Source organism: Vulpes vulpes, chromosome 2 (genome assembly GCF_048418805.1).
Source record: "Vulpes vulpes isolate BD-2025 chromosome 2, VulVul3, whole genome shotgun sequence".
NCBI lineage: Eukaryota > Metazoa > Chordata > Mammalia > Carnivora > Canidae > Vulpes > Vulpes vulpes.
In genome coordinates, this window is record NC_132781.1 from 102,625,752 (window position 1) to 102,653,342 (window position 27,591).

A 27,591-nucleotide genomic window follows, 5' to 3' on the forward strand; every position below is an offset into this window, starting at 1 on the left:
AGAGATTTAATAGTCCCAAAATGTTACTTTTCTTACCCCTGATTAGTATACAAAGTCTTCCTCAAAAAGTTAAATAAAAATAGAGCTATCCGGGATCCCTGGGTGGCGCAGCGGTTTAGCGCCTGCCTTTGGCCTAGGGCGCGATCCTGGAGACCCGGGATCGAATCCCACGTCGGGCTCCCGGTGCATGGAGCCTGCTTCTCCCTCTGCCTATGTCTCTGCCTCTCTCTCTCTCTCTCTCTCTCTCTCTCTCTCTCTCTCTCTGTGACTATCATAAGTAAATAAAAATTTAGGAAAAAAAATAGAGCTATCCTATGACCCAGCAATCGCAGTACTCAGTATTTATCCAAAGGATACAAACATGGTGATTTGAAAGGGTACCAGCACCCCAACGTTTAAAGCAGCAATGACCACAATAGCCAAACTACAGAAAAAGCCAGATGCCCATTGACAGATGAATGGATAAAGAAGATGCGGTGTGTGTAAATACAATGGAATATTACTCAGCCATCCTAAAGAATGAAATCTTGCCATTTGCAATAACATAGATGGGACTTAAGAGTATTATACTAAGTGAAATAAGTTAGAGAAAGACAAATACCATATGATTTCAATCCTATGTGGAATTTAAGAAACAAAATGGAGGTGCATAGCAGAAGAGAGGGAAAAATAAGATAAAAATCAGAGAGAGACAAACCGTAAGAGACTCTTAATCACAGGAAACAAACTGAGGGTTGTTGGAGGGGAGAGGGTTGGGCAATGGGGTAATTGGGTGATGGGCATTAAGGAGGGCCCTTGAAGCACTGGGTGATGTATGCAACTGATGGATCACTGAATTCTACCTCTGAAACTAATAATACGCTATATGTTAATTAATTTGAATTAAACAATTTTAAAAAGGGGATCCCTGGGTACCTCAGTGGTTTAGCGCCTGCCTTTGGCCCAGGGTGTGATTCCTGGAGACCCGGGATCGAGTCCCATGTCAGGCTCCCTGTATGGAGCCTGCTTCTCCCTCTGCCTGTGTCTCTCTCTGCCTCTCTCTCCCTATGTCTATCATGAATAAATAAAAAAACTTAAAAAAAATTTTTTAAATACTTTCTTTACCAAAATGTCGTACAATAAAAATTTATCACTAGGTAATTTAAATTCAAAAAACTAACAATAAGGGCAGCCCTGGTGGCGCAGCGGTTTCGCACCGCCTGCAGCCCAGCGCGTGATCCTGGGGACCCTGGATCGAGTCCCACATCAGGCTCTCTGTATGATGCCTCCTTCTCCCTCTGCCTGTGTCTCTGCCTCTCTCTCTGTCTCTATGAATAAATAAATAAAATCTTTAAAAAAAACTGACAATAAGAAATGTCATTATTGGGACGCCTGTGTGGCTCAGTGGTTGAGCATGTGCCTTCGGCTCAGGGTGTGATCCCAGAGTCCCACATCAGGCTCCCTGCATGGAGCCCGCTTCTCCTCCCTCTGCCTCTGTCTCTACCTCTCTCATGAATAAATGAATACAATATTTTTTAAAATTAATTATTTTATTATATTTAAATTTTTTTAAATGTGTTTGCATTATTTATAATTGCATGACGATCTCTTATAAGAGAAAATATTAAAATTTAGTTTTTAGTAGTATTTATTTGGGCAAGTTGGCATTACAAACAGTTTAAGTTGCTTTTGTTTGTCAAAATGCTAAGGACAAATGATTGTCTAACATCAGCTCCTTCCAGGAAAGTGAGAAAAATAATAAGGCTTGTGGGGTAATGATTCAGGAATGAAAACCACAGACACACACAGACAACAGAAAGGCATAATCAAAAATATTGACAATAAACATAGAAAGAGATGGACTGAAAGAACAGACACTAAAGAAACGTGTTTTGTTTTTTTCCCCCATGTAAGGAAAACTTAGGGTACGGGAAAGTCATGTACAAAAAAATGCAGGGGGGACAGCCATGTGGCTCAGTGGTTGAGTGTCTGCATTCGGCCCAGGGCGAGATCCTGGAGCCCCAGGATCGAGTCCCACGTCAGGCTCCCTGTATAGAGCCTGCTTCTCCCTCTGCCTGTGTCTCTACCTCTCTCTCTCTCTCTCTCTCTCTCTCTCCCTCTGTGTCTGTCATGAATAAATAAAACCTTTAAAAAACGCAGGAAGAAGAAGAAAAAAAGTAAAACATAAGATGTGACCAATCAAGCATGAGCTTAAGGCAGGGAAAAATGTAAGTTAAAAAAGGCCTGTGGAAAAAATGGTCAGGTTAGTATTAACTTATTAGTTAATACTAATTAATTATTAATTAGTATAATACTAACCTGACCATTTTTTCCACTGGCCTCACTCTGTGTGTGTGTGTGTGTGTGTGTGTGTGTGTGTGTGTATGTATGTATAGTGAGGAATATACAATGAACAGCCGCCTGTTTTATATATACATATAACATTTATATAATAGATATATTTATAAAATGTAATTGAAAAAAGATTAAGAGACTTTTGTTAATACTATATCCCTAATAATACTGACTTTTCTTACTCTACAGTTGTTTATAAATATTGTAAATAAGGAATTTAGTTTTGGGATGCCTGGGTGGCTCAGTGGTTGAGTGTCTGCATTCGGCTCAGGGCATGATCCTGGAGTCTCGGGATCGAGTCCCACATCACTGTGTGTGTCTCTCATAAATAAAAAATAAAATCTAAAAAGTAAGAATTTACTTTTTTCACCATAAAGTAAATTCTTCAGATAGTGGTCATCTCTCACAACCAGGAAGGTATAAATTATCACTAGAGAGAGAAAAAAATTGAAAAAGAAATGTTTCAAACACATCAACTTTCCATGTGGAATAAGAACTGGTAATGAGAATTCTAAGAAGAAATGTATACCTTGAAAGCCTGTATCTAATGTAATATAGATGGGGTTAAAAAAACAAAAGGTGAGGAATTTTTATCTAAAATTCTAAGTTGACAATTGAAGGATACTAAAAAACATAACATTCTTTCTTACTTTTTTCTTTATTTCCTCAACATAATTCACTTGAGCTTGTAAATCCTAAATGGGAAAAGGAAATATAAATTTGAACTTTACTTTTAAATGTATATATTTATGACATATTATGCATAATACTTATAACATTCCATTTTACAGAATTCCATCTGTCTGCTCACTTATTCACATTCGAAAAATATTAAATTGCTTCTTCCAAGCAAGATATTATTTTAGGTGTTCCAGGAGAAGCACGACTGTTTCCTAACATAATCTACTACCTTATAATGAAGCAGGGTCTTTAAAATGAATATGTAAATAATTATAAAATATCTAAAATTTTAAATTTGAACATCGGACACAAGGACTATGAGTAGATATTTTTAGCACTTTACTATAAAAGAATTCTGAGAATGGACATTTTACCATGGGGTTAGGAAGAGCCTCCCTTCTAGAGCTGATTATTGTTTTAGGCAATACTTGTATTCTTCACTTAGATAAAGAGTGTTAACTATACTCTTAATGGAATAATTTCAAAAACACAGTGGAATACCATAGCAATATAAATTGTGAGAAACAATCCCTGATTTTCCACAATTTCTATTATTTTAGTTTAAATGTAACAAAAAGGATAGAAATAGAGAACCGAGTCCTCTTTGGTAAAACTATATGCTAACAAGATAAAAAAAAAATGTCCAACAAAGAAAAGTATCCAAGAAAAAAAACCTACAATAATTGGATCCACTAAAGATTTCAGTTAGGCATGAGTATTATAAAAGTCATGATAACAATAAATAAATTAATTCATTAAATGAATCAATAAATTAAATGTTAGTATAATTTAAAAATCACAACAGTAAGAATTCTGATCCCTGACCAAATGTCATGTTCCCTCCAACATGGGAAAGCTTTTCCCAATAAAAGTTTGCTGTCATTATATATGTTCCTACCTATTTTTTCTGCCGATTTACCAAAGTAAAAAAAAAAAAATTCAACTTTCCATATGTCTCTAAAATGTACTGACCAACCTTCCATTACAAACATAAAATGACATCATATAAGTTAAATTTTATCCCAAAGATGGTAGTAGGAGATGAAGAGGGACACTATATCATAATAAAGGATCTCTCCAAAAAGAGGACCTAACAATCATGAATATGTATGCCCCAAATGCAGGAGCTGCCAAGTATAACAAAAATTAATAACCAAAGTTAGGACATACTTAGATAATAATACACATATACTTGGTGCCTTCAATCTAGTGCTTTCTACACTCGAAGGGTCTTCTACGGACAAATCTCCAAAGAAATAAGTGCTTTAAATGATACACTGGACCAGATGGATTTCACAGATATTTACAGAACTTGACATCCAGACGCAACTGAATACACATTCTTCTAAAGTGCACATGGAACTTTCTCCAGAATAGGCCACATACTGGGTCACAAATCAGGTCTTAACTGATACCAAAAGACTGGGATTGTCCCCTGCATATTTTCAGACCATAATGCTTTGAAATTAGAACTAAACCACAAGAAGAAATATGGAAGGATTTCAAACACGTGAGAGGAAATGACCATCCTGCTAAACGATGAAAGGGTCAACCAGGAAAATAGAGAAGAATTAAAAAGATTCCTGGACACTAATGAGAATGAAGATACAACCGTTCAAAATCTTTGGGATACAGCAAAAGCAGTCCTGAGGGGGAAATACATCGCAAGACCAGCAGCATCCGCCACAAAACCGGAAAGAATTCAAATACAAAAGCTAACCTTGCACCTAAAGGGGCTGGAGAAGGAACAGCAACTGAAACCTTCACCCAGCAGAAGAAGACAATAAAGATTCGAGCAGAACTCAATGAGGCAGAGACCAGAAGAACTGTGGAACACATCAACAAAACCAGGAGTTGGTTCTCTGAAAGAATTAATAAGACAGAGAAACCATTAACCAAACTTATTTAAAGAAGAGAGAGAAGACTCAAATTAATAAAATCATGAACGAGAGAGAGGAGGGAACACCTCCAACACCAAGGAAATACAAACGATTTTGAAAACGTAGTATGAGCAGCTTTACGCCAATAAATTAGGCAATCGAGAAGAAATGGGTGCATTTCTGGAAAACCACAAACTACAAAACTGCAACAGGAAGGCATAGAAAACATGAACAGGCCAATAACGAGGGAGGAAACTGAAGGAGTCATCAAAAACCTACCAAGAAACAAAAGTCCGAGGCTAGATGGCTTCCCAGGGGAATTCTATCAAACATTTAAAGAACAAACCACACCTATTCCACTAAAGCTGTTATGAAAGATAGAAAGGGATGGAGCACTTCCAAACTCGTTGTATGATGCCAGCATCACCTTAATTGCAAAACCAGACACAGATCCCACCAAAAAGGAGAATTAAAGACCAATAGCCCTGATGAACACGGACGCAAAAATTCTCAACAAGATACTAGCCAACAGGATCCAACAATACATTAAGAAGATGATTCACCATGACCCAGTGGGATTTATCCCCGGGATACAAGGCTGTGTCAACACTCTTAAAGCAATCAATGTAATTCATCATATCAGCAAGAGAAAAAACCAAGAACCACATGATCCTCCCAATAGATGCAGAGAAAGCATTTGACAAAATACAGCATCCATTCCTGATCAAAAGTCTTCAGGGTGTAGGGATAGAGGGAACATTCCTCAGCATCTTAAAAGCCATCGACGAAAAGCCCACAGTAAATATCGTTCTCAATGGGGAAACACTGGGAGCCTGTCCCCGAAGATCAGGAACAAGACAGGGATGTCCACTCTCACCACTGCTATTCAACATAGTACTAGAAGTCCTAGCCTCAGCAATCAGGCAACAAAAAGAAACAAAAGGCATTCATTCAAACTGGCAACGAGGAAGTCAAACTCTCCCTCTTTGCAGATGACATGATACTGTGCATAGAAAACCCAAAAGAGGGCAGCCTGGGTGGCTCAGCGGTTTAGCGCCTTCTTTGGCCCAGCACCTGATCCTGGGGACCCGGGATCGAGTCCCCCGTCGGGCTCCCTCCGTGGAGCCTGCTTCTCCCTCTGCCTGTGTCTCTGCCTCTCTCTCTCACTGTATCTCATAAATAAATAAAATCTTTAGAAAAAAGAAACAAAAAGAAAACCCAAAAGACTCCACCCCAAGATTGCTAGAACTCATACAGCAATTCGGCATTGTAGCACGATATAAAGTCAATGCCCAGAAATCAGGGGCATTTCTATACACGAACAATGAGACTGAAGAAAGAGAAATTAAGGAGTCAATCTCAATTACAATTGCACCCAGAAGCATAAGATACCTAGGAATATACATAACCAAAGAGGTAAAGTGTCTCCACCCTCAAAACTACAGAACACTTCTGAAGGAAATTGAGGAAGACACAAAGAGATGGAAAAATATGCCATGCTCATGGATTGGAAAAATTTCAATGCTACCCAGGGCAATTTACACATTTAATGCAATCCCTATCAACATACTATGGACCTTCTTCAGAGAGTTGGAACAAATCATCTTAAGATTTGTGTGGAATCAGAAAATACCCCAAATAGCTAGGGGAATATTTTTTTTTTTATGATAGTCACAGAGAGAGAGAGAGAGGCAGAGACACAGGCAGAGGGAGAAGCAGGCTCCATGCACCGGGAGCCCGATGTGGGATTCGATCCCGGGTCTCCAGGATCGCGCCCTGGGCCAAAGGCAGGCGCCAAACCGCTGCACCACCCAGGGATCCCTAGCTAGGGGAATATTAAAAAAGAAAACCAGACCTGGGGGCATCACAATGCCAGATTTCAGTTTGTACTACAAAGCTGTGGTCATCAAGACAGTGTGGTACTGGCACAAAAACAGACACATAGATCAATGGAACAGAATGCAGAATCCGGAAGTGGACTCTCAAACTTACGGTTAACTAATATTCCACAAAGCAGGAAAGACTATCCACTGGAAAAAAGACAGTCTCTTCAATAAATGGTGCTGGGAAAATTGGACAGCCACATGCAGAAGAATGAAACTGGACCACTTTTTTACACCATACACAAAGATAAACTTGAAATGGATGAAAGATCTAAATGTGAGACAGGAATCCATCAGAAATCTAGAGGAGAACACAGGCAACACACTTTTTGACATAACATAACAACCTACAGAATGGGAGAAGGTATTTGCAAATGACCTATCAGATAAAGGGCTAGTATCCAAGATCTATAAAGAACTTAGTAAACTCAACAGCAAAGAAACAAACAATCCAATCATGATATGGGCAAAAGACATGAACAGAAATTTCACAGAGGAAGACACAGACATGTCCAACAAGCACATGAGAAAATGCTCCACATCACTGGCCATCAGGGAAATACAAATCAAACCAGAATGAGGTATCACTGTCCACCAGTGAGAATGGGGAAAATTAACAAGGCAGGAAACAACAAATTTGGAGAGGATGTGGAGAAAGGGGAACCCTCTTACACTATTGGTAGCAATCTGAACGGGAACAGCCACCCTGGAAAACTGTGTGGAGGTTCCTCAAAGAGTTAACAATAGAATTGCCCTATGACCCAGCAATTGCACTTCTGAGGATTTACCCAAAGATACAGATGCAGTGAAACGCCAGGACACCTGCACCCCGATGTTTCTAGCAGCAATGTCCACAATAGCCAAACTGTGGAAGGAGCCTCCGTGTCCATCGAAAGATGAATGGATAAAGAAGATGTGGTCTATGTGTACAATGGAATATTACTCAGCCATTAAAAATGACAAATACCCACCATTTGCTTTGACGTGGATGGAGCTGGAGGGTATTATGCTGACTGAAATAAGTCAATTTGAGAAGGACAAACATTATATGTTCTCATTCATTTGGGGAATATAAGAATTAGTGAAAGGGAATATAGGGAGAGGAGAAAAAATGAGTGGAAATATCAGTGAGAGTGACAGAATATGAGAGACACCTAACTCTGGGAAATGAATAAGGGGTAGTGGAAAGGGAGGTGGGGGGCGTTGGGGTGACTGGGTGATGGGCACTGAGGGAGTCACTTGGCGGTATGAGCATTGGGTGTTATGCTAAATGTTGGCAAATTGAACTCCAATAAAAAAAAAAAAGTTAAAAAAACTTAAAATGACAGGAGGCAAGCCACTTTGTATTTTAAGAGTAAATAATACACAACACTAAACTCAGAGCAGGAAAATTAATTTTACAAGAGAGTACTTTACCTTGGTACCAGAACTTAAGTCTTCATGTTTTGAAGGCCTTGAATCATCAGTATCAGCTTTGCGGGTAAGACTTTACAGCAAAAATAGAAAACAAAGACAAGTTCATTTTTTTAAAAGAAAAATCGAGGAAAAGGTCAGCTGTTTATTAATGAAGTTTCTTGAAATACGAAAATTTAGCTTCGTTTTGGTTAAGCTTTTACTTTTAATTCCAGTATCCTTAACATACAGTGTTACATTAGTTTCATATATACAATATAATGATTTGGTAATTCCATACATCACCCAGTGCTCATCATGACTAGTGCATTCCTTAATTCCCATCTCCTATTTCACCCATCCTCCTACCAACATCCCCCCTGGTAACCATCAGTTTGTTCTCTATAGCAGTCTTCTTCTTGGTAAATCTATCTTTTCTGTCTCCTTCGCTCATTTTTATTTTGTTTCTTACATGTTACTTAGGAGTGAAATCATATTTGTCTTTCTCTGACTTACACTGCTTAGCGTAATACACTCTAGCCCTCACCGTGCAAATGACAAGATGTCATTCTTTTCAATGGCTGAAGAATATTCCATTGTGTGTGTGTGTATATTGGTGTGTGTGTGTATATATATATATATGTGTGTGTATATATATAAACATATACACACCACTTTTTATTCACTAATCCATCAACAAGCACACTTAGGCTGACGATTTCAAATAATGCTGTAGTAAAAACATGAGGTGCATGCATCCCTTTGAATTGGTGGGTTTGTCATATCTGGGTAAATACGCAGGAGTGCAACTCTTGGATTGTTAGTAGTTCTGTTTTTAACTTTTTAAGGAACCTCCATATGGTTTCCCATGGTGGCTGTCCCAGTTTGCACTTCCACCAAAAGTGCAACAGGGTTCCTTTTTCTCCACATCCTCACCTACACTTGTTTCTTGTGGTTTTGATTTTAGCCATTCTGACAGGTGTGCAGCGCTATCTCATTGTAGTTTTGATTTGCATTTCCCTGATGACGTGTGATGCTGATCATCATTTTATATGTCTGTTGGCCAACTGGACATCTTCTTTGGAAAAATGTCTGATATATTCTGATCATTCTTGACCTGGATTGTGTTTTGGGTGTTGAGATGTATCAGTTCTTTATATTCTTATACTATCCTTTATCAGATATGTCATATGCAAATGTCTTCTCCCATTCTGTAAGGTTGCCTTTTAGTTTTGTGGATTGATTCCTTCACTGCAAAAGCTTTTGATTTTGATGTAGCCCCAACAGTTTATTTTGCTTTTATTGCTCTTGCCTCAGGAGACATTAAAAAAAAAAAAAAAAAACCAAGCCTGGCTACAGCTAATACCAGAGAGATCATTGTCTGTGCTCTCTTCAAGGATAAAATGGTTTCATGTGATATATTTATATCTTTAAACCATTTTGAATTTATTTTTGTAAATGGTGAAAGAAAGTGGTCCTGTTTCAATCTTTTATATACCCATTCAGTTTTCCTAGCATCATTTATTGAAGAGACTGCCTTTTCAAACCATTGGATATTCTTTCTTCCTTTGTCAAAGATTAATTAACCATATCATTATAGTTTATTTCTGGATTTTCTATACTATTCTACTGATTTTCGTATCCATTTAATGCCAATACTATGCTGTTTTGATTACTACAGCTTTGTAATATAACTTGAAATCTAGCATAGAGATATCTCCAGTTATGTTTTTCTTTTTCCAATATTGCTTTGGCTATTTGAGGTCTTCAGTGGTTCCATATAAATTTAGGGTTGTTTGCTCTAATTCTGTGAAACATGTCGATGGATTTTAGTAGGCATTGCACTAAATTTGTAGATTGCTTTGGGTGCTATACACAGTTTAACAATAGGTGCTCTTCCAATCTATGAGATGGAATTCTTTCCATATCTTTGTGTCATCCTCAATTGCTTTCACCAATGTTTTCAGAATGCAGGTCTTTCAAAATTTGGCCTCTGTGTTATTTTTTTTAAGATGTTATTTATTTATTTATTTATTTATTTATTTATTTATTTATTCATTTATTTATTTATTTGAGAGAGAGCGAGAGCACAGTAGGCAGAGAGGCAGGTGGAGGGAGGGGAAAGAAGCAGGGCCCCTGCTGAGCAGAGAGCCCTATATGTGGCTCTATCTCAGTACCCTGACATCATGACCCAAGCCAAAGGCAGTCGCTTAACCGACTGAGCCAGCCAGAGGCCCCTTGGCCTCTGTTTTTAAAAAGGGTTTAGTTATCTACTTTCCTTTCACCTCTCCTAACCTGTGAAATGCCCAGTAAAGGCCCATTTTTAGTTCCCATTACTAAGTGTGACAGGTAAGGAATTCTCTGAAATGTCTGACAGCTAACTGAACAAAAGTTAACCACCATGAATTATCACCTTCCACCTGTCAGAATGGCTAGAATAAAAAACACACACACAAAAATATTGGTGAGGATGCAGAGAATAAGGAATACGCGTGAGCTGGTGATGGGGTAGGCACTGTAAAAAACAAAATGGAGTTTCCTTGAAGAAGTACAAATAGAAATACCACATGACCCAGTAATCCACTACTGGGTACTTACTTACCCCCCAAAAAAGAAAACACTAATTTGAAAAGACATATGTACCCCAACGTTTATTGCAGCATTATTTACAACAGCCAAGATATGAAAGTAACCCGTGTCCATCAACAGATGTATAACACACACACACACACACACACACACACACACAGCAATATTACTCAGCCATAAAAAAGAATGAAACCTTACCATTTGCAACAATGTGGATTACCTGGAGGGTATTAAGCCAAGTGAAATATGTCAGAGCAAAATAGACAAATACTATATGATTTCATTTATTTGTAGAATCGAAAAAGCAGAACAAATGAACAAACAACCAAAAAGCAGAACCGGACCCGTAAGTACAGAGAATTCTGTATTGCCAGAAGGGAAGTGGGTGGGGGACAGACAAAAATGGGTGAAGGGAAGTGGGAGTTCAGCATTCCAGTTATAGTAAGTCACAGGGATAAAAGTACAGCATAGGGAATATAGTCAATAGTATTGTAATAGCAATATGCAGTAACACATGATAGCTACACTTGTGGTAAGCATGGGGTAACAACATAGACCTGCTGAATCACTATGTTGTACACATGAAACCAACATAACGTTGTGTCAACTATACTTAAATTTTGAAAAGGAACTATCTACAGATGTTAAAGAACAAATTTATATGTTATTAGTGGGAATACTATTCCTGAAGAGATTAAAAGATTAAAAACTATAAAATCCAAGTTTCACAAGTCCTGCCGTGTTTGCATCCACATAAACTAGCAAGACCTTAAAAATCATCAAGGGCACTCAGATACCCAAGAAGAGAGACTTCTATAAAAATAGTCCTGATATCTGTGCCTCTATTGCCCCACACACTGCCTAATATTTTCTTTTTGTGAGCTCCCACTCCTGGATTACTCCTCTGCAGGGCTCAGTGGCACTCTCCAACATTTAAGTCTTTAGCCTGCCAAGGCACAGATTCCCAAAACAAGGAAAGGCTCAAATGACCAAGAATAGGAGCCATTTCCTGCTCCTGGAGAACCAGCTAAATGGAGTCTGAGTCATCCATGCAGTCATCTCAATGTAGGCACCTTACCAACTACCCAAATGAAGCTCCGTTATTGATCTGACAGCTAGTCCTACCCCACCAAACCCTACACATACACAGGAAGGGCATCAGAGAATTACGAAAAGAGGTGGAGTGATCACAAGACCTTGTGACCTTGGGCCATACATTTACATAGTTCAGAATCTCCATTCCCCCCATTATTTGAGAGGATCTAACCCGCCTTCTGTAAGGTGGGGTAGAAGTCGATTATATCCCATTCCTATTTGCTGTAAATACTCTTGCCAGTGGCTGAACTGATTTTAATGTTTCTCAACAGAAACTCTGAAGTAGGGCAGCTGGGTAGCCCAGCGGTTTAGTGCCGCCTTCAGCCCAGGGCATGATCCTGGAGACCCAGGTTCGAGTCCCAAGTCAGGCTCCCTGCATGGAGCCTGCTTCCCCCTCTGCCTGTGTCTCTGCCTCTCTCTCTCTCTCTCTCTCTCTCTCTCTCTCTGTGTGTGTGTAACTATCATAAATAAATAAAAATTAAAATAAATAAATAAATAAACCAACAAAAAGAAATGCTGCTCAGGACTCTCTTGAATGCTCTATTTTAATATGCTTTTATAAACAACACCCAATATGTTGTGTTCTTTCTTTTTGTAATTGATCTTTGTCTATGTTGTCATAAACCCCAATATTCTGACATCATTTCTAAAACTCTTTTCCTATTCAACCCAATGTGGTTCTTCTTGAAACATGCCCTCTCCTGCTAATTCCCGTCTCGTGTACACTAGACCCACTCCCTATCTTTATTTTATTAAATCACTTACCTACAAGATGAGAGAAAAGGGAAAAAATCTAAATTTAAATCTCATTTCTGTCAGTTATCAAATTCAAGTAAGTCACTTTAATCCCTTTTGAGTTTCAAATTCTCCACTTCAACAACCACGTGGTAAGGATGTTAAACATGGGTTACAGCATCAGAGAGTATTTTGATTAACACATCTCTAAGATTCTTTAAAACCCTGAAATTCTATCTGCTTTTCATTTTGTCTTTAGAAAAATGGAGAATCCTTAGCTGCAGAAATGATAAAACGTAATGGAATAAAAGAAACAGCAAGAAAATTGGAGAAGAAAGTTACAAAACAATCAAGAAAAGAGTATAGAAAGGACATGGAGAAAAGCAAACAAGTCTACAAAAAAAGAAAAAGCTTCACAGAACTTATCAAGGGTGCCAGCCTAAAGGGAAAATTAGACTCAGAAGTCAGTCAATAGACAACTGTTTAGAAATACCCTCTAAATAGATGATAAATTTAATTAACGTTACATGGTCTATACCTAGATTACATATCCTTCACTTTCAGAAAAATCATTCATCTCAAGGAGAGCAGACGTCACTATATCTAAGAGCTTGCCAGATTAGGGCTTGCTTATGTAAAAGCTATGGTACTGTGGCCATAGGTAACTGAGATCCACTCCAAAATCTTTGACAGTAAAAACAAGAAACTAGTTACCACTGCAATAATTACGTCTAGCTATCACTAGTTGTGTCAAATATATTAGGAAAATGCTTGGACTTGCCTGGTTCTTAAGAAAACTCTAAATCAGAGTTAACATGTAATGAAATTTGACATTCTGGGATGATCTAAGATCTGTATCTTAATTCCAGTGCTGCTGAGGGGCACAACATGTACGTGGGAGCCACACAGGCTAACATTCAAATCATGGGTCTGCTACTCATTAACTATGGAATCCTGGGTCAATTTATCCATCTCCCTGAACTACAGCTGACTAGTTAATAAAAAGTAGGCTATAACAACACAGCTCCTTGGTGAAACTATTGCAATGACTAATAAGTAATAAGTAATACGTATGAAGCACATAATATAGTGTCTAGCCCAGAAGACAACACTCAACAAATCCTTTCCTCTCCACTTCCTTAGTTAACACGTCATTTTTAAAAAATCCATAAAAGTCCTACCGGCTTAAAGCGACTTCTTCAGACTTCTTAGCCACTAGTAAAGAAAGCAGAAAAATACATTTTAAGTCAACAATAGAAAAATACAGAATATTAAAAGTGTAAGACAGATGATGACTTGTTAAAAAGTATTCCTTTGGGACCACACCTGGAAACCACACTACAGTGGATATTAATTGTACTATTGGTAGGCAGTTAATGCTTTAAGAAATCTCATTTTCTCCTCTATAATTACCAATGCAAGAAAAGAATTCTAGTTATCAGAATGTGGTACATACAAGTGGATGTTTCTAATGACCATTATTGTAACCAAACCCTATGAGACTGACAGGAAATGGTATCATCAGCAGAATCATTATCCTAAAGTGACAATGGCAAACTTAAATAGCATGATTTTCCTGGACTTCCACTACTAGGAGCAGTTAAAACAGACTAGACATATTTGGCTGGAACACGATGGAACCTCTCCAGCTCCTCAGTGGAAGACTGCTAAGTTCAGGATGAAACACTTCATCACAAAGTTCGGCTCGGCTCCGGTCACAATCTTGGGGTCCTGGGTGGAGACCCTCAGGGAGTCTGCTTTTCTCTCTCCCTCTGTCCTTCCACCTCGCTTGTGCTATCTTTCAAATAAATAAATAAACTCTTCTCAAAACCTTTTCTAGAGAAAGACATAAGGCCGAGAAAAAGAACAACATTTTAAATGGAATGAATTGAGCCTCCTGACTTGTTCAGTAGAGAGGGCTGAAAATTTCAAAATGGAATGATACTTGGCTAAGGAAATAAAAGCTTCCTTTGTCTTCTAGTATCTTTAACTTGGTATTCTTCAATCTATCCTCCACAGGAAATGCCTGCAAACTATGGCCACAGGCCAAATCCAACCTGCCATCTGGTTCTGTAAATAAAGTTGTAATGGAGCACAGTCACATCTATTTCAATACATATTGCTATGGCTACTTTCACACGACAATGGCAGAGTGTGAGACCCCAGGGCCTAAAATATTCACTATCTGGCCCTTTTAAGAAAAGCTTGGTGATCCCCATTTTATGCCATAACCAAAGGGCCCTAATTCAAATCTAATCTGATTACTCTTCTATTTGAAATTCTCCTATCAATCCCTGCTGGCTCCCTCCCCAACAGCCATTCCATAGTCTTCATTCTTGCTGGAGAACCACAGCTTTATTTGGATATTTAGTGTCCCAATACACAAAGAACGTGGTCTTGCCCCAGCTGCAAAAGGAGAAAGGATTATTCTAAGCTAATCACAGTACCTGACTTACCAGTGACTGGTTTAGGAACAAGCAAGTCATGTTACCTAGCCTATAAAATGTTAGTCCTATAGGCTGAGTTTTCTTCCTATATAAACGAAACACAGAGACAAACACAGTCCTTCTGGTCACGGATATTGTCATGTGAAAATATGCCTGAAGCTGTTGCTAATTAGCCAAGCAGGAAAGGAGACAGGGACTCCTGGGTGACTCAGCGGTTGAGTGTCTGCCTTTGGCTGAGGCCCTGATCCCCGACTTCCCAGATCAAGTCGCATGTCGGGCTCCCTGCCTGGAGCCTGCTTCTCCCTCTGCCTATATCTCTGCCTCTCTCTCTCTCTGTCTCTCATGAATAAATAAATTAAAATCTTAAAAAAAAACACACACAACACAAAGACAGCTCTATTCAACTATGAGCACCTTGAAAGACCAAAACTCTATTCCATCTTTGCTTCTTATAACTTGCAAAACCAAAGCCAACCTAAAGAATTTCTGTGATAGAGATCCACTAAGTTAAAGGTTTCTTCCTACATTTCAGACCATGCAACGCACTAGGTGCCACCTCTGGGGAGCAACGATAACATCTTTGTTACTGCGAACATTTTTGTGCTTTTATTATAATTTGTTGAGCCCAAGTTGCCCTTTTTGAATATTTATTATGATCATATTTTGACTAATGATAACAGAGTATCTTATTTCCAAAAAACTACAGTATTATGCAACAAACAGGAGAGAACATTGTCCTAATGAAGTCAACATATCACATTCTGACTTAAGAGAAGTGAAGTCACTAATAGTGAGATTGCGTTGATGGCAACAGCATCTAAAATAACCTGTGCTCCTCAACAGGCTTCCGTAGGATAGGTCATCACCTAAAAAATCAAGCAATCTCATTGGTATTGCTGCACACTAGCTAGGTTTCGCAGTTCTCATTGTTTGCCATTTGTGTAAAGGACCAGCAAGGTATTGCAGAGTTCCAGTTTTAAGGATAATGAGACAAATCACACTATAATAATATTTACTAAATGAAATCCACTTGTAAAAGTCAAAATGCCATTTGTATAACCAGTATAATTTTTATAACATGTTTATAGAGGAAACATAAAACATACTAACTTGAAAATCTTTTTTCCTTATTTACACAAAGATATCCCATGGGATTTTAAGTATCATAACTAATAATGAGGGCACCTGGATGGCTCACTGGTTGAGGTTGTGATCCCAGGGTTCTGGGATTGAGTCCCACATCAGGCATCCGTATGGAGCCTGCTTCTCCCTCTGCCTCTCTCTTTGCCTCTCTCTCTGTGTCTCTGAGGAATAAAGAAATAAAATCTAAAAAATACTAAGATAACGAATTTATTTTCAGACAATACTGCCTCATATTTTAAATTACCAAAAAGAACTTCTCAAATTCTGAATCCTAGACTATTGAGAAAGAAATTAAGAAACCAAACACCCATGCAATTTACACATCGGATTTGTTTCATTTTGTTTTCATTGCTCTTTCATTATCAAAACTGCCTTATTCTGACTTCATCTATGTTAGGACCACCATAAGTAATTCACTCTAAAAAATCGTACCTAGATCATGATTCTGTGAAGAATTTTCAGGTTTCATTTCTTCTTTATGTTCAGAAATTAGTTGGTCACTGCTACGTATAAGAAAGAGTGATAAACAATGAGACTTTTTAAATACTGATATGAAAAATATTTACCAGATATATCAAATTCTTAAGATTTTTCAAAGAATATCAGGGTTAACATCAAAACTTAAATTACCCGAATAGGTACTTCAAATTTGTTAGTTCTAAAAACTTTTATCAAGTATGTAATTATAATTAAAGGAGAATCAAAAGTAAGGTGAACCAGTCATGAGTTGAAGGCATTTTGCTCAGTAAACTAAGAGTTAGAATGCCATAATGGAAAGTGTCTCAAATCCCAAAGTCCCAGCTCAAAAACCAGCAGTTTTTTTGTTCTTAGACCCGCCACTTCTCTTCCACTCAAAGTCTTCCTCTATAAAACAGGAATCTTACCATCTTCTATTACAAGGCCGTTAGGAGGATTTAATGAGGTTAATACCCAAAACGTGGCCTCTCAGGCAAGGTGATGCCCACAACTCTGGGAAGGGCAATATGAGACCTTCCATGACCTAATAAAAAAAGGTATTCCACAGGATTTAAAGCAGGCTTGGGGGGCAGCCCGGGTGGCTCAGTGGTTTAGCACTGCCTTCAGCCCAGGGCGTGATCCTGGAGACCCAGGATCGAGTCCCATGTCGGGCTCCCTGCATGGAGCCTGCTTCTCCCTCTGCCTGTGTCTCTGCCTCTCTCTCTCTCCTCTCTGTGTATTCTCATGAATAAATAAAAATAAAATCTTAAAAAAAATAAATAAAGCAGCCTTCGGCTACAGATGTAGGAACAAAGGGGAAGGAAAGTCCAGTCTCATAGTATTATTTGAACTTCTTTAATAGTTTAGAATGGTCCTAACTAAAGTCTGCTAGCAGAAAAGACAAACAAAATCCTCGAAGGTTAATTCATTATGAAGGTCTGGGCTAATATATGGTTTCCACGTAAGGTTTTTGAGTGTGAAGGGAAGGGTGTATGGGGGCTAAAGCCAGAAGGCCCAGCTGCCAGAACAGCACGCCGGTGGCTTTGGAATAGCAGCTGAGCATATAAGCATATGTAATAACCAAAAAAGGGTTCTAAGTTTGAATTCTAAGTGTGGATCATCATGAGCACCGAGGAATGAGGATCAGCAAGGGCATCCTATGAGCAAAAGCCAATCATGACTGGACTGCAGAACCAGTTTCAACAGCAATGTTGCAGGAACAGAATCAAAGGAAACCACAGAATGATGAGTATGTCCTTTTTTCCATCCAAAAGGCTTATGAAAGAGGACTGTCTCTTTGGTCGTAGGGAAATCCTTAGGTTCTCGGAAAATTCAAGGGGGAAAATATAGGCGATAACCCACAAGGAAAAGTATACAGTTTCCTATGAAACTGAACATCTTAGGACACAAGTAACTCTTTAGTAAAAACAGACATTGAGGTGGGTAGTTCAGTTAGTTAACCATCTGCCTTTGGCTCAGGTATGGTCTCAGGATCCAGCCCTGTGTTGGGCTCCCAGCTCAGCAGAGTGTCGGCTTCTCCCTCTCCCTCCACCCCTCCGCCTCACTTGTGCTTGTTCTCTCTTAAATAAATAAAAATAAATAAATAAATAAATAAATAAATAAATAAATAAATAAATCAATCTTTTTAAAAAGCACCCAGGTATAACATTATGTGAACCACATGCAGAAGGGTTATAGTTGGAATGAAACAGATACAGTGAGGATCCCTAAGCATAAAGGTCTCAAGAGTCCTGACATAAAGAATCCTGCACTCATTGCTACTTCTAACTACTCTAGCCTTTTGCTTGGTTTCTGGGTGATGATAGGCTCTAACTCACTGCCATCCCAAAGTGCTGAATCAAATTATACCTTCTCAGCTGTTACATAGGAAGTAACACTATTTTACTATATTTTAAACCTCAGTTGAGAAATATCTAGCATGTTTTAAGTTATTTTCACTTTTGAAGAAAGATTTTATTTATTTATTCATGAGAGACACACACACACAGAGTGAGAGAGAGGAGGCAGAGACATCAGCAGAGGGAGAACCAGACTCCTCACAGGGAGCCAGACATGGGACTCGATCCCCAGGCCCCGGGATCATGCCCTGTGTCCACTGCAGACACTCAACCGCTGAGCTGCCCAGGTATCCCAGTAAACTAGCATTTTAATGTAAACACTTACATATTAACACTATTAATAATAGCATATTCTTCTGCAGTCCATCTATATACATCTTAGGAAAACCTTCCTAAAGAGAAGACTGACTATATTTCATGGTTCATCTTTTACAGCATATTTTACAGCAAGCATAAGGGCTAGTCTAAAATAACAGAGAGATAACTTCATCCTTAAGAACTCAGAGTATTTAAGCACCTAATCTGATATACTTCATCAGGGTAATATCTCACATGTTGCTACAGAATTGACCACTAACATGTCCAAGTGTTCATTTTTGTAAATTAACCCCACGGCTAAAATGAAGCGAAAAAAAAGAATCCTCTGGTTCCACTTGGGTATTATAGTAGAAGTTGCTAATTTAAAACCCTCTGATGAACAAGAAACTATGCCGAGGTCACTGATCTGAATAGGTGAAGGGTTTTTTTAAAAAAATTCCCCATTTTGCGACATCTGGGTGGCTCAGCGGTTGAGTGTCTGCCTTTGGCTCAGGGCGTGATCCTGGAGTTCCGGATCTTGCTTCTCCCTCTGCCAGTGTCTCTGCCTCTCTTTGTGTGTCTCTCATGAATAAATAAATAAAATCATTTTAAAAATCCCCATCTCTTCCTTAAACTGGTACATTGTACCTCCAAACCACCTGGAGGCCAGGTCGGTATAAAAGCTATCTGTAGGCTTAAAACAGTAATATTCACACTAATGATAAGAAAACAGTCATAGTTGCAGTTAATGATGCTAAGTTAAGCATGTGGTAGGCACTAAATTACATGATTATATATATATATATAATTATTTACACACAACCACCCTTGAAGGATATATTATTATCCTCCTTTTCATATCAGGAAATGTATCTGGTGATGGTAAGTAATGTTTCCAAGGTCACATACCCAGCAAGGAGGCAAGCTAAGGATTAAACCTAGTCTTCTGTGAATCTAAAGTCCATCTCTTTTCTCTTTATCACTCACCTATGATTTCTCCTCATTAAAGGAAGAGTCTATTCACCTAAGGTTCTCTTTCATCCTTCAATCCATTCCAATTAAAAATGAAAATGATAAAACATACTGGACATGAAAAAGTATAAAAACTGATGAACCCAGAGTATCTGCTAATGGTAACCACTTCGGGATCATCTAACAACATCAGTATTCTTCAACAAAAAGTAATAAAGCAAAGAGTCATCCAAAAAAACAAAACAACTCCTACTTATGCTTATTATATATCTTTTAAAGTATGAAACAGAATCTTAAAAAATATTAATAAAAGAGTTCAGATATCCAGAATTGTGTCATAAAGTAAACTACAAGTTGGGAGTCCCCATTATAAAACTAATAATATTAATATGAAACCCTTTTAATATAAAATCCTATGGCAAAAAAACTATTGCAAATGACATCAATCAATATTACAAAGAAATAGGAATTCTGCTATACACTGTTCATGTTGGCCTGTCAGAATAATTGCTTTCTACCTAAGAGATGACATCCTGACATTTTTCACTATATGACTATAACTTAATCATCTTATTAAGATAAAATTTATGACATGAGAAATTGTTACCACTCAAGACAAAAGAGTAAGGTTTAAAAGACAAAACAAAAGAATACTCTACCTTTTAACCGTATCCCCTGCAAGTAGACGTGCTCCTTTTCCTACTAAAAATTTCACCATTTGCTCTTTGTTTTCATTTAGAGCAACTAAAAGTGGTGTGAGGCCATCCTGTAAAAGTGCAAAAACAACTTACAATTTATAAAATTATGTATTCGCATGCTAAATTTTAAAATTTCTATACATTCTGCTAAACTTAAAACATATATTGTAGAAAGCAAATAAAATTAGCCCCTTCCTTCTCACCCCTCTGTGTTTTCACCACCTGCTCCTTCTTTTTAAAAGACTGCTTTCTCAGGGAGCCTGGGTGGCTCAGTTGGTCAAGCATCTGCCTTCAGCTCATGAGCTCAGGTCATGATCTCAGGGTCTCAGGGGGGAGCCCTACCTTGGGCTCCCTCTGCAGCAAGGAGTCAGCTTCTCCCTCTCCCTCTGCTCCTCCCCTCCACTCGTGCTCTCTCTCCTGCTCGCTCACTCTCTGTCTCTCTCAAAAACATAAAATCTTTTTAAAAAGTAAAATTAAAAAAAAATAGACCTCCGCTACCTCTTCATAGATTATCTGAAGTCATTCTACAAACTCGCTTCAAACATTGCCTGGCTCCAAGAATCTTTGCTTCTCTCACATAATATACCATGGTACGCTCTATTCCACACCATCTAAACCAAGAGCTTCTCGAAGGCAGGGGTGATTTTTTAATCTCTGTATCTCCACTCTCTAAAACATAGTAGTTAATATTTAAAATATTGTTATTGATTTTAATGGATATCTCTGGAATAGTGTTTTTTCAATTATATTCCAAAGAATACATAATTTGCAAGAAGGAAGGCACTGGAAGACACCAGAAGAAAGATTCAATGATCATCTATGTTTGTGAAATATTCAAAACCGCACTATACATGTAGCACAAATGAACTCCATTTACATTTGCTTATCCCCATTTGACAATTCCTTTTATTTTTTGTAGCAAACATTAATACTTGAGAAATAAGAGTTCTCGGGGATATAGCTTTCCAATAAACTTTCCAATAAAGGCGAGGGTTTTCTCCAGGTTGTACAAACTTGCTTGATTCTCTTCTATCAATGGTATAGGGATCCCAGATGTCAACACAAAACACTGAGTCACTAACGAGTCACTAAGGAGATGGACTCTGAATGAAAAGAGCTAGGTTTCAGGGTAGCTGGGTTGCGTAGCCAGTTGAGTGACCCTTGGTTTTGTCTCAGGGTGGTGAGATCCAGCCCCACCTTGGATTCTGGGCTCCCCTGGCACTCAGCACCAAGTCTGTTTAAGATACTCTCTCCCTCTTCCCCTCACCCAACCCTCCAAGCCTGTGCATGTACAAGCTGTCTCTCTAAAATATGTAAATAAAACTTAGGAGAAATCAAAAATAGAAAAAGAATAAGTAAAATAAACAAGCTTCAACTGAACATTGAATGCTTAATACTAAGTAGTTCGTGGTTGAGAAATCTGAGTGGCTTAGAGGTTGAGCTCCTGCCCTCAGCCCAGGGTGTGTTCCTGGAGCCCCAGGTTCAAGTCCCACGTCTGGCTCCCTGCATGGAGCTTGCTTCTCTCTCTGCCTGTGTCTCTGCCTCTCTCTCAGTGTCTTTCATGAATAAATCAATAAAATATTTTTAAATAGAATAAACAGTCCTTGGTCAAGAAGGGCACAAATGATGACATGAGCGCTGGGTGTTATACTTTATTGTGGCAAACTGAAAAAAATAAAATTTAAAAGAAACAAATAAGTAATAGTCCTTGGACTTTCTCCTATTATACAATGATAAAGCTTTATCTTAACTGTTAGAAAGCTCAGTATGAGATTTTTCTCATTTTTACCTTTTTGATTAAATTCAATTAAATAACATATAGTGTATTATTAGTTTCAGAGGTAAAAGGTTGTGATTCAGCAGTCTTATGTAACACCCAGTGCTCATTCCATCATGTGCCCTCTGTAACGTCCATCACCCAGTTACCCCATCCACCCATACCAACCCCTCCAGGGACACACAGGTTGGTTCTTATGATTAAGAGTTTCAAGGTCTGTCTCCCTCACTCTGTCTTGTTTCAGTTTTTCTTCTCTTCCCCTCTGATACTCTGTTTTGTTTCTACCATCTACATAATGAATGTGACCATATGATAACTGTCTTCCTCTGACTGACTTAGGGTATGACGCTACATGAAATAAGTCAGTATCAGATTTGGTCTCAATTATATTAATTCTGGGACCCGTAAGGCATATCCACTTCTAAAAATCCTCTAAGGAAAAAAAAAAAATCCTCTAAGGATTCCAGTTTTTACTGTGATTACTATTTATAATTATTCTGTATTTTAGGCAAAGAGTAAATCAGAAATAAAAATATAGCAGCTTATCAATAAAAATAGGAATACTGGAAGAGCACTGTGCTTTTATAAATGGGTAAAATGAAATTAAATAAAAATTCTTAACAAAAAATTCTAATACTGGCTTACATAGATTATTTTTAGCACAATCAATACTACTAAATTATTTAATATTCTCTGAAATATGCATAATATATCCAAATAAAATGGATTAACCTCATATGACTTGCAGATATTCCAAAAGGAACATGATTACTGTACATTTAAAGAAAAAATGGTTTTCAAAAAAAAATCCTTTAAATTTTAACTTGGAAAATTCATCCTGAGGCAGAGGGTGACTCAGTGGTTGAGCATGGTGATCCCAGGGTCCTGGGATCGAGCCCACATCAGGATCCCCATAGAGAGCCTGCTTCCCCCTGTGCCTAGCTCTCTGCCTCTCTCTGTGTGTCTCTCTTCAATTACTGAATAAAGTAATGAAAAAAATAAGGAGACGAAGAAACAGAAAATTCAATCTCAATTCTAAGAAATTAACATAAAATACAAAATATATATTATAAACTAATATGGAGTGTCTTGAAAATCTTGAAATCTTTGTCAAAATATACCATAAAACAGTAATGGTAAACTCAATGCTTATGGAGGCAAAGCAGGTGACACGAGTCAGTGAAGAACCTAGTCGGGGACACGAGCAAACTGGAGACACACGCCTCATATAAAGGGACAGCCTCTGCACAGCATACCAAACCTTCAGTCCTTCTGAAGGTACCAGAAGTGATCTATAAGAAAAGCTCAAAATCCAGAGTTCTACATGCGTGTCATAATTTTAAATGTTAGCTCAACTGACAGTGGAAACTAAATACATCCGGGGGCCACATCTAGTCTATAGCCTACTTGTGTTTTTCTATTTGCTGTGACTGTTTCCAATGGCTGTGCGTAAAACAAATACTTGGACATCAAACCTTTCCTAAAGCATCAGGATCATGTTTTCCCAACAAATTAGGCCCCACCTTCTAAGGAAAATTGCTGTGAAGACTCATTAACACCTACTGTCAGAATTTTCCAATGCTTGTTTCAACTACAATCTATTTGTATTTACTTCCCTCAGATTGCTAGCCGAACAGACAGGAGTTCAGAGGAATGCTGAAGCAAAGTTATTAAAACAATTACCATCTGTATTGTCACTAACTACATGCTGAATGTTTAACACAGTAGTGACTATGCCAGGGCCCTATGAATTTGAAAGACATCCTAAGATAGTCTATCGCACAGCTTCAACTAAAAAGGAAGGTTCACGGATTTCTACTGCTGCAATTGGGAAAACCCTGCTTCTAATAACAGAATGGTAGCAAAACATGTAAAATCTTTAAACGGTCAGACTCTACTTATTAAAAGACTACTCATAAAGACTTCCCATCTGGGTGCCGGTGAATGACTGATAGTTGGAAGAAAAGGTAATTATTTTTCAAGCCAACAGAGATGACCAATAATTTTCATCTGTAATTCTCAAAGAGATACAGACAGATGAAACGCTAATGTTGGAGAGAGTGGAAGGAAGTAGCCAGTAGCAAACATCAGTTGTTTTTTATTTTACATCTCCAAATTTGTATATGTATACCTACCCATTCAGTAGTTCTTAGCCAAGAGTTGTATCAGAATCTCAAAAAACTACTTCCAAATTTCTGCGTACACACGTTATTGGATTCACTCCGTCGAAATCTTCACGGGACAGTTTTGGCTTGTAAATTCTTTTAAAGTTCCCTAGCTGACTGTGATTCACCAGCACAAGTCTAGCTGAGAACTAGTACAGTACACAACCATGTCAGTCCCCTCTTTCACCTACGTGGCCAATTCTCCCTATCACTTAAGGATTCAGACAAAAACAGAAATGAGTCACTTATCAAACCTTCATTCAATTTCCATGGCTAGAGGTAGAACAAGGAGTAGTAAACTCAAAATGCAACTTGATTCCATTATTTACACTCTCCTTACTTCCTTCCCATCAAGACATTCTAGATTTGCAAGCAGAGTTTAGACTCTTACCTAAGTGGCTATAGCTGCAAAATACTATACTGTGTTCTTTCCTCTTCTTCTCCAGTTTTTGGTTTTTTAAGATTTCTATTTATTTAATCATGAGAGACCGAGAGAGAGAGAGAGAGAGAGAGAGAGAGAGGCAGAGACACAGGCAGAGGGAGAAGCAGGCTCCTGCATTCAAGGAGTGCCATGTGGGACTCGATTCGGGAGACCACGGGATCATGCCCTGAGCCGAAGGCAATTAGCTTAGACAATTATTTCAAAATATTTTCATCCAGGAAATGCTTGAGCTTCCAAATACGAAAAATCGACCCTATCTATGGCACACAACAGAGTTTCTGCAAGGGCAGCGACTGAAGGTAATGCACGTCAAAGAAAGCACAGGGAGCCTGGCAAGTGTGGTCAGCACCAGCTCCCCATGGACACCTACCACCCCACTGAGGAACTACATAGGCTGAGCAGGAGCTACTCTCCGGAATGGGAGGCCTCAACGTGGTACGTGGCTGGCAGAGTGGCTACCAGGGCAAGTAGATGCCCCCTGTAGGATGTCATGACCTGATCCCCCTGCTCTCATCTTCTGAACCTTAGGGCCTAGAGCGCCCAAGGCCTATTACAACCTGCTGCTTTCTCCTCCCATTTACATTCACCCAAGCTACTCCTCTGGGTCATGGTCTCCTACTCATCCCCAGAAGCATCCAATTCCTAAGCCCCTGTACAGCTTTCAGCCTCCACCATCACCACACTCCCCTCTAGGCCTTCAATCCTTTGTGGGCTCTGAGGTCACCATCTACACCCAGGCACCAATGGGAAGATTTTCTTTCTGGGGTGGAAGGGTGGCTAGCAGACAAAATGGTGCCTTTCGATATGCATTACTTTTCTCTTCCCTACCCTGTGCCTTGGTTTAGGAGTTGTTTCCATGATGACACGACCTACTGTATAAAATTCAGTGCCAATGTCTTCGTATACATATGTACCTCTGTACATATATATGCACATATATATATAAACCTTTGTAGCTATATAAATATATATATTTATTTATTTATTTATGATGTCAAATACGTTGTAAAAAAAAGTTGATTTGTACCATGTTTTTGGCCTCTATATTTGCGTTTTTTAAAAGCAGCTTCTCTGCAATTGAGAGAATCTCTTCACGGGCTGCATAATGGAGAGCGGTGTTGCCCTTGTTGTCTTTCAGATTAGGATCAGCACCGTGTTCCAGGAGAAGAGTTACACATGCCTCTTCTTGGCATTGTACAGCCTGTCAGCATTACAACAAGAGACAGAATGTAAATTCTGGGAACTTAAAGGAAACATGCCACAAGTTTCACCAATGAGTTATGTTTAAATGCAACAAATGTTCATTCCAAGGACTTCAATCCATTCGACCTCAGGCCGACATAGCTGTGACGACCCACCTTCACGAGAGCTGTCCTGTCTTCGCCATCACGGAGGTTTAGCTGGCATTTCCGATCTACAAGGAGCTTCACCATATCTTCACGGCCATTGGCACAGGCCAAGTGCAGAGCACTCCTGTGAGCATGAAAGGACTGGTCAGGAAATTACAGTGTACCTTTTCAAAACATTCAAATTAATTCATAGAATTGAAAATGTTAAATACTATGTTATTCTCATGACTCCAAAACAAAGAATTAGTTTACTTTGGAAGAAAGTACAATATTTATTAGTCATTCTTCACCGCTCTATTAAAAGAGCAGCCTATCTGTTTAGGAAGAGCATGACCTCAGGAAGCAGCTCAACCTGGGTTTGATTCCCACTTTAACTCTGTCGCTTCACAGTGACCACTTAGCCTTATCACAATTTCCTCATCCACAAAATGGGCATAAAAATAGTTATCTCAGGTCACCTGTCTGGCTCACTCTGAAGAGCATGTCACTCGATCTCGGGAGCCAGGGGTTCGAGACCCCTATTGGTTATGGAGGTTATGAAACAATAGTAATAATAAATAAAATAAAAAGTAGTTATCTCACAAGACCTCTTGTTGTGATCCTTAAATGAGGATCCATGCAAAGCATTTAGAATACTAGTTCCTAGCACAAATATTACTATAGCTATTACTACAAATTACAAAGACCCACTACAATTAGGTAAAATGATCCAATTATGCTTACTTTGCAGCTACGTTTAAGGATGAGCATGAATACTCTATTTCAATGATTCCAAGATGCTCATTTTGTCACCTTTTAATATCTCTGACATCGAAAACCAATTTCCAATTCAAAATGTCTTAAAACTATAACTGGCATGATTTTTAAAAATTTCTTCTTGGTACATAAATAGTGGGGCATCATACAGACTACAGTGTGCCTTAAGTGAAATAATGACATATACAACAGGTCTGCTGCACTTCTAGTCCTATGCCTGGAATTACATTGTTCAAGAACTAAAATAATTTTCAGTAGTTGAAAGCACATTACGGGTAAAAGAGACTAAAATAACAAAAGAATATTTTTAAGTAATTCTTAGTTTGGTTTTCAAGGAAGTTTGAGCAAAGGAAGCTCGGATTTCAAATAAACGGGCACAGCTCATTTTATTTTTTTTGGAGGGGGGATGTGGGGAAGCTCATTTTATTAAGCATTTTAATTAATAGAAAATGTTTAGATTCATAGAAATCAAGTATTTCCAATTACCAATATTAGTATTTAATATTATTGAAATGTCAAAAGGGCAGGTGAAGGTAATCTTTTACAATTTCTAATATTGAAATGTTTTCCTTTGACAGGAAGTTCCAAGGAAAAGCTTCAGGTGAGATTAAGGCCTAATACGTCCATTTAAAATTTCTCAC

General features: G+C 38.4%; 1 protein-coding gene across 1 annotated transcript in view; it reads right to left on the minus strand.

Moving 5' to 3' along the window:
* Positions 1-27,591, minus strand: part of LOC140595961 (uncharacterized) — a 145,733-nt gene that overhangs the window by 89,506 nt on the left and 28,636 nt on the right. The window contains exons 8-14 of the mRNA XM_072742460.1: positions 26,204-26,318; positions 25,873-26,046; positions 20,423-20,529; positions 16,612-16,682; positions 13,771-13,804; positions 8,195-8,264; positions 2,985-3,029 (exon numbers count right to left, since the gene is read on the minus strand). Of these exons, the coding sequence (XP_072598561.1) occupies positions 2,985-3,029; positions 8,195-8,264; positions 13,771-13,804; positions 16,612-16,682; positions 20,423-20,529; positions 25,873-26,046; positions 26,204-26,318 (616 nt within the window). The remainder of the gene's footprint in view (positions 1-2,984; positions 3,030-8,194; positions 8,265-13,770; positions 13,805-16,611; positions 16,683-20,422; positions 20,530-25,872; positions 26,047-26,203; positions 26,319-27,591) is intronic.